The sequence below is a fragment of the Oncorhynchus clarkii genome, chromosome 3 (assembly GCF_045791955.1).
Source record: "Oncorhynchus clarkii lewisi isolate Uvic-CL-2024 chromosome 3, UVic_Ocla_1.0, whole genome shotgun sequence".
NCBI classification, from domain to species: Eukaryota; Metazoa; Chordata; class Actinopteri; order Salmoniformes; family Salmonidae; genus Oncorhynchus; species Oncorhynchus clarkii.
Window position 1 is genome coordinate 31,439,288 of NC_092149.1, and position 7,632 is coordinate 31,446,919.

Here is a 7,632-nt window from a genome sequence, read left to right on the forward strand (position 1 = left end):
ATGAGATAATACTTTTGTAAATATAACACACTGTGGCTGAGGAAAGGCACTACTCCCAGTATAAGTGAACCCCAAATAAATGTAGTTCTCATCATATTTGTGCCCCTTCCATTGTCCAACGTCCCGGTCTGTTGTTCGGTGCTTTCCCAGGTAAGGGGGCAGTAGCTCCTCGGCTGCATCAGATTCACAACTGTCAGTGTCCATGCTAGCTGGGCCAACAACAAATGTAGAATTACTGATGCTAGCAGTGGATGTGCTTGTGGAAGCAGAACAACTTGTGTCATCGACAGGTGCAGATGTAGTACTTCTGCTAGTAGCAGTACTACCAGTAGAGCTGGTATGTGCATCTATGGACGCGGGCCTTACTTTTTTATTTTATTATTAATTTTCAAACAAACGGAAAGAGCAGCAGTTACGTTTGCCTACATACGGACGTTTAGTGGAATTCCCGCAAGAGAGTTACGGTTAATGTGATTGAATGTTAATTATTTGACTAGGCTACCTGTATTTCACATTGTGTTGTTATTATTTCGCTGAACACTAGATGGTTTAATTTTATTTTTGAGTAATGAAACGAGACTACTCAGGCAAGAAAAAAAACACCCAAATGTATAGCCCCGTTGGAAAATAGAAATGGACTGTTTGAAAATGTGATGTGAAATATATACATGTATAAATGTGAATCACATTTGTATTTGGCGATCCCCGGACGGTACTGCGCGTACCCCAGTTTGGGAACACCCGACCTAGAACAATAAAGGGTCCTTCAGCTTGTCCAAGGTGAAGAACCCTTTATGGTTCCAAGTAGAACCTTTTCACCCAACAAAGTTTAGAAGCCTTTATTCCAAAGAGAAGGAACCCTTGCCCCTGTAGAAGAGCCCTTTAGAACCGGTTTTCTATATGTAATACAGCTTTATTTTTAGGCTAATATGAATAGGCCTATTATGCCCATTTGAAACACCAGGCGGAGATGTTTCTCAAATTTCAATTACTCTTTATATAAGGATCATACCGGTACTATCCAGTCCAGCATGTGTATTTTCTTGAAGTCGGTTAAAGCATACTGTAGGCTACACCCGACACGTACTGGGCTCACTCAAACTTCGCGACAATGCTTATCATTATCACAAAGCTGAGTAAGTCTACATTCAAATATATCATCTAACTTAACTTGTATGATTTGAATGTTCATTATTGTGCTCGGAATAGCCTATACGGTGTCGGAGTTTTTTTTAACGGTACCGGTTGGGCTGAGTAAGGCCTGCTAAGCTATTTCTGAACTTAGTAGACATGTTGCGCGCAGAAGCCCGATAATTGTTCTCCGATAATACGGTCACGGAGGAAAGGTGAAAACTGTATGGGGTTAGTTATCATAGTCTTTGATAATGCTGTCTAGAGTAGCCAATTTTAGCATATTAAAATTGAATCGAAGTTCAGCAATTTTCACAGCGGGGGTCTCAGTCTGCATCGAATAGCCTAAACAGGCCTATTTATTTGTTTTTTTGGCTAGAACCACGGAGTTACCACAAGTCGCGAAGAAAACAGGAGTTGCCTCCACTATTCCAGCTTCATCAAATCACCTATGCTTAGTTTAATACAGTGACAACTAAAAGATATCAAAACAATTTAGTCCAATTAACGTGTGTTAAATATCATGTGGCTGTCAATGGTTCGGATTTCTGTGTGCTCGTGCAAGTAGAAAAATACATGTTGACTCACCCTACTTGTAGATAAACACCAATGCCATCATCCTCTCTTTCACGTTGATGAAACAGTCTATCACTCTGTCAAACAGTACACTGTTTGCAGTACTTATGATACTTTTTCAATTAATTCATGTTCTATTCCAGCTTGTGTAAGCCGAGGTCATAAAATAACACGTTTATGGGTGTCTTTCTTAAAACAATGTCTATGAACTTGGGTGACAGTCAGAATTGCAATGAATGCTGTTATGCTGTATCAATAAATGGTATAGCCTGGGGCTCCCAGAAAGTCTGAAAAAAGTAAATAGCCTGCTAGATAAATCAATTACGGAATCCAATATTGGAGAGATATTCCATGCCGAAACCTTTTGGTAGCTTAGCTAAATCTTGAATAAATGATGAATAGTTTGATAAAGCATAGCCTAAACGGAACATAAAAAAAATGTATATAGCCCGTGCAGAATAGCCTGTATTTCGTGGGGTAGTACTATATAAAATGTTTGCCTGCCTTAAACTCGTAGTTTTAATACAACTTCAATTTTGCCGATTAATGGTTCATTCAGCTTAATCGTTATCCTATTTAGTGTGTGTAATTGGACAAATATAAGCTATTATAGGACTTTTGTATTTCTATTAGCCTGTGCTACTTCTCTTGACCTGTTATTTTTTTAAAATGTTTAGATAAGGCGCGTGTAACTCCAATAACGTGTGACATGCCATTTACAATTCCAATAGTTAGTAGCCTAGTAAAGAAAAAATACCTGTCCTCAGACATCACAAGGTCCATAACGCAACTCATACTCATACAAAAATGTAGCGTTTTATTTTTCTTGTTGTTATTTGGCAGTAGATTATTAATGTGTAAGCATTTAACGGCTGATGAATTTAACTATGCCAACATCATATTCCCCAGGCCCCTATTTACGCTTTCCCAACGTCACGATAATGATTCATAATTACTGTTTTTATTTACCCCACAGGTGGATCATTGCAGCATGCTCAGGAAAGTGGGTAAGTCTACAAATAACTCGTCTGTGTGTGCACATGTTTGCTTAGATCATGGATTGGCATTGAGTTTAAACAAAGCTAGTTATCTCTAGTTATCTCTGGTCATGTTAAGAAAAATGGTCAAGTGGATGATTTCTACACTCATGGGACTGACCAGAGATCTACCCGTCCAGGTTGTGTCTCTACAGTGGTGAAGAAAATGTATGAGTCCTCAAGGGGATCACCAATCCGAAATAGGGGTGATAGCAGCACCCAGCAAATCCATATCTGCCTTTGAACCAGAGACCAACTCTGGAAAAGATGCTGAGGCAGTCCATCCCCGACCATCATACTGGTTCCAAAGAAAGGCCCAGCAACAATGGATGGTGTAACGGGGTATAAGAGAGGTGCAAAATGGAACATTGCTACCTACAGAAGAGATGAAGAGGCCCCAAATCTTAAATTAACCGTGGCTCAAAGTCAGGAGTTGAAAGGCCTCCCACTTCCCGTTACCCAGCGACTTCCTGTTACCCAGTGTGTGAGTGAACTTGCAGCTCGTCAACAAATTAAAATGACCTTTTACAGAAGAAGGGGGGCTGGAATGGAGCATGTGACATATACTGGTATGTATTTTTCCTTTCACTTGCATTGTTATGTGTTTGCAGTAGCGGTGCGAGAGTAAAAATCACTGGGGAAGCCAAGCCATGTGTTGTGATACTTGCGTTGTTTACTCTATAACCTGTTAGTTCATATGCCTTGCGACCGTGATATATAGGCCTAAGGCTGAGACAATAAGAAGACAGTGGCAGAAAAAATTCAAACACCTTTGTTTCATCACAAGACCAGAGAGTGCTGTCCAGGGAAGTCCACAAAGCAAGCATATTGCATATAACAAACAGTTACATGATCTAGAGCATGGTCAAGCAAGTTAATGTTTCAGAAATTGTCTAACCACTAAACTATTGATTTAGAACCACGGAGAGTTACCACAATTCGCAAAGAAAACAGGAGCTGCATCCACTATTCCAGCACCATTTCAACTTCAACCTCATCAAATCACCTATGCTTAGTCTAATACAGTGACAACTAAAATATATCAAAAAACAACTTAGTCCAATTAACGTGAGCTAAATATCATGTGGCTGTCCATGGTTCGGATTTCTGTGTGCTCGTGCAAGTAGAAAAAGACATGTTGACTCACCCTACTTGTAGAGAAACACCAATGACATCCTCTCTTTCACGTTGATGAAACAGTCTACCACTCTGTCAAACAGTACACTGTGTTTGTAGTACTTATGATACCTTTTCAATCCATACATGTTCTATTTCAGCCTGTGTTGGAATCAATAACGTTGAACAAAATAGGTGCTTTTTGGTGATTGTTACAATGAAAACAAACAAAATAATCATAATGTCCTGTGTTTCCAGTGTTTCTTCAGTTCTTAATCATCACTGCACTAATTCAAGACTCTAATGGTGAGCTCTGCCTTTTTATCCGTTTGCTCTTTAAACGTTTTGAGATGATTTTCTGCAATGAAAAAAGCTCTATACATTCTGATGTGTGTTTAGATTGATAGAGCAGCCAGTCATGTAATGAGCTCAACTTGACTGACACACATGCAGGAAGTGGAACACTCGCTCTCAGGAACACTCCTGTAAGTGAGGCTGTGTGATCAGTTGAAACTAGTAGTGTCATTCTCTCACTCCCTCTGTTTCACCCTCTCCCTATGTCTCTTTCCCACCCTGTATGAGATATGTACTGCTTTAAACAACCACAGATTTTTTTGTCGTGTGGCATTTTACTATTATTTTCAAATCCATCAATAAAAATGTCATGAGATTTTAAAGTTAAATCCATCTATATGGTCAAACTTCTGAGAAAAACATAATATTCCAAGTGTTCATTTTAATGTTCCTACTTGCTGCCTTTGTGTTCATCCATGCCTCCTTTTCGTGTTACCTCAGGAAGCTGTTCAGCCTGCAATGACGACGGATGTGCAAAAGTGCAGACAATATATGGATCGAATGACACCATAGTGTATCAGAGAAGTAACCCCATCGAAAACCTCACAAGTTGTTCCACCACCTCTGCACCACCTCCTCAGAGTCGGAGTTGTGTTTTGTGTCTTGCTGATATCAGAGATATAACCCTCTTTTGCTCAGACAGCTGGGAAGCAGCTGGGCCGCTCGACTGGGAGGTTGATGGCATCCGATTGAAAAACATCTTTATGGTTGGTAAGTATAACATATGGCTAAAATCGGACTCAATAGTGAATTAAAGCAAATGTGACAAAACAGATTGATATAACATTACTATTCAACTGTCAGGATGGGAAATCTTCACAGTTGCATATTGTCTTTGGTTTTTTTAAATGTGATTTGTTATTCTAGAAATAAGTAATTTAAATACCCTTCGCTCGATTGATGTTTATAATCATGAACTGTTTTAATGACAGACTGCCCAGCCATGAAGACTGTTGATCGTGTAACAGGTAAATGTTAAAACATTAATGTTATAAAATAGAAAGTGATATATTCACCTATAAAAGATCAATACCATATTTCTAAATCAAATATTATTTTGTATCCCCTAAGACCTTATCCCTGGTGATATTTCTGGTACCCTCAACCCTGGTGGAATTGCCGTTATTGGTATGTATCCATGTACCAGTACTGTTTTTAAAAAATATACTTTTGGTGTTTTGTGTAACTTGAATAAACACCCCATTACCTGTTTGTTTTTTTGATACTAGAGTTGGGAATGTCAAGACCAAAATATATTTTGTAGTTTAAAAGTATGAAAATAAAGTCAGCAAAAAAAGAAATGTCCTCTCACTGTCAACTGCGTTTATTTATGTCTAAATATTTGTTTGAACATAAGATTCAACAACTGAGACAAACTGATCAAGTTCCACAGACATGTGACTAACAGAAATGGAATAATGTGTCCCTGAACAAAGAGGGGGTCAAAATCAAAAGTAAGTCAGTATCTGGTGTGGCCACCAGCTGCATAAAGTACTGCAGTGCATCTCCTCTGATGGACTGCACCAGATTTGCCAGTTCTTGTTGTGAGATGTTACCCCACTCTTCCACCAAGGCACCTGTAAGTTCCCAGACATTTCTGGGGGGAATGGAAATTCAGGAAATCACGCACAGTATGGCTGGTGACATTTCATGCTGGAAGGTCATGTCAGGATGAGCCTGCAGGAAGGGTACCACATGAGGGAGGAGGATGTCTTCCCTGTAACGCACAGCGTTGAGATTGCCTGCAATGACAACAAGCGCAGTCCGATGATGCTGTGACACTCCGCCCCAGACCATGACGGACCGTCCACCTCCAAATCGATCCCGCTCCAGAGTACAGGCCTCAGTGTAACGCTCATTCCTTTGATGATAAACGCAAATCCGACCATCACCTCTGGTTTTACAAAACCACGACTTGTCAGTGAAGAGCACATTTTGCCAGTCCTGTCTGGTCCAGCGACGGTGGGTTTATGCCCATAGGTGAGCGACGTTGTCAGTGATATCTGGTGAGGACCTGCCTTACAAACAGGCCTACAAGCCCTCAGTCCAGCTTCTCTCAGCCTATCGCGGACAGTCTGAGCACTGATGGAGGGATTGTGCGTTTCTGGTGTAACTCGGGCAGTTGTTTCCCCCACCCTGTACCTGTCCCGCAGGTGTGATGTTCATGTGTACCGATCCGTTGCAGGTGCTGTTACACGTGGTATGCCACAGCGAGGACGATCAGCTGTCCGTCCGGTCTCCCTGGAGTGCTGTCTTTTCCATCTCACAGTACAGACATTGCAATTTATGCCTCCTTGCATCATGCCTAAGGCACGTTCACGCAGATGAGCAGGGACCCTGGGCATCATTCTTTTGGTGTTTTTCAGAGTCAGTAGAAAGGCCTCTTCAGAGTCCTAATTGCCTACCGTCTGTAAGCTGTTTTAATGACCGTTCCACAGGTTCATTAATTGTGTATGATTCATTGAACAAGCATGTGAAACAGTGTTTAAACCCCTTACAATGAAGATCTGTGAAGTTATTTGGATTTTTACAAATTATCTTTGAAAGACAGCAAAAAAAGAAACAACCTGAGTTTGTTTATCCATAGTGGTCTGCTGTGCTGGGATTGGCCTCGTGTCAGTGTCAATCTGTTTCTATTATCGCAAGATTGAACGGTATGTACACAATTTAAGATTACAAATTTAAGGGACCTCTTATCCAGATTTTATGACCCCTTTAAAACAGATGAAATGATATCAAGTTATAATTAGGAAGGCTATTCTCTATTTTATATCATAATCCAACCACAACATTCTATACAATAAAATGCTAATGTATTTATTAAAACAGCAACAACCAATAAAATGGCTAAACTTATGGCTCAATGTTGTGATCGTCAAGAGAGGAGGTAGGTTTGGTCAAATTTGTCCCCCACCCCTCAGGTGATGGGTAAGACAGCTATTAACAACACACGTTTATTCTTATTGGCCTAAGTAAGGCTTTTGATCCATTTTAATTTCTTTCTATAGGCCTGAAGCTCTGAGATGACAAAAGTATGAGGAACATGCAGTGGAGCATTTGGGAGAGGAACAGTGAAGCGTTCTACATTTTCAAACAAACATGTCTTATGAGTTGTTAACACTAGTAGAAACTACAATTGTATCGTTTGTGCTGGACACTTCTATAAGGGGAAAAAAGTTACAATGACAGTGCATGCCTTTAGAAACATTTTCTTTCCTATATATGTTTTCCATATACTTACCTACAGTTGAAGTCAGAAGTTGACATACACCTTATCCAAATACATTTAAAAACTACGTTTTTCACAATTCCTGACATTTAATCCTAGTAAAAATTCCCTGTCTTAGGTCAGTTAGGATCACCACTATTTTAAGAATGATGCTGAATGAAGAATAAAGTGATCCTGTAAATTGAGCTT

The 7,632-nt window shown here is 39.9% G+C and overlaps 1 protein-coding gene across 1 annotated transcript; it reads left to right on the forward strand.

The window, feature by feature from the left end:
* Nucleotides 1–1,008: 1,008 nt before the first annotated feature.
* Nucleotides 1,009–7,626, forward strand: LOC139393184 (uncharacterized). The gene is made up of 9 exons (XM_071141613.1): nucleotides 1,009–1,136; nucleotides 2,684–2,714; nucleotides 2,885–3,313; nucleotides 4,119–4,166; nucleotides 4,656–4,925; nucleotides 5,147–5,182; nucleotides 5,286–5,342; nucleotides 6,802–6,872; nucleotides 7,223–7,626. The coding sequence occupies exons 3-9, from the start codon at nucleotides 3,070–3,072 to the stop codon at nucleotides 7,226–7,228; spliced, it is 732 nt and encodes a 243-aa protein (XP_070997714.1). The 5' UTR covers nucleotides 1,009–1,136; nucleotides 2,684–2,714; nucleotides 2,885–3,069; the 3' UTR covers nucleotides 7,229–7,626.
* Nucleotides 7,627–7,632: the final 6 nt, after the last annotated feature.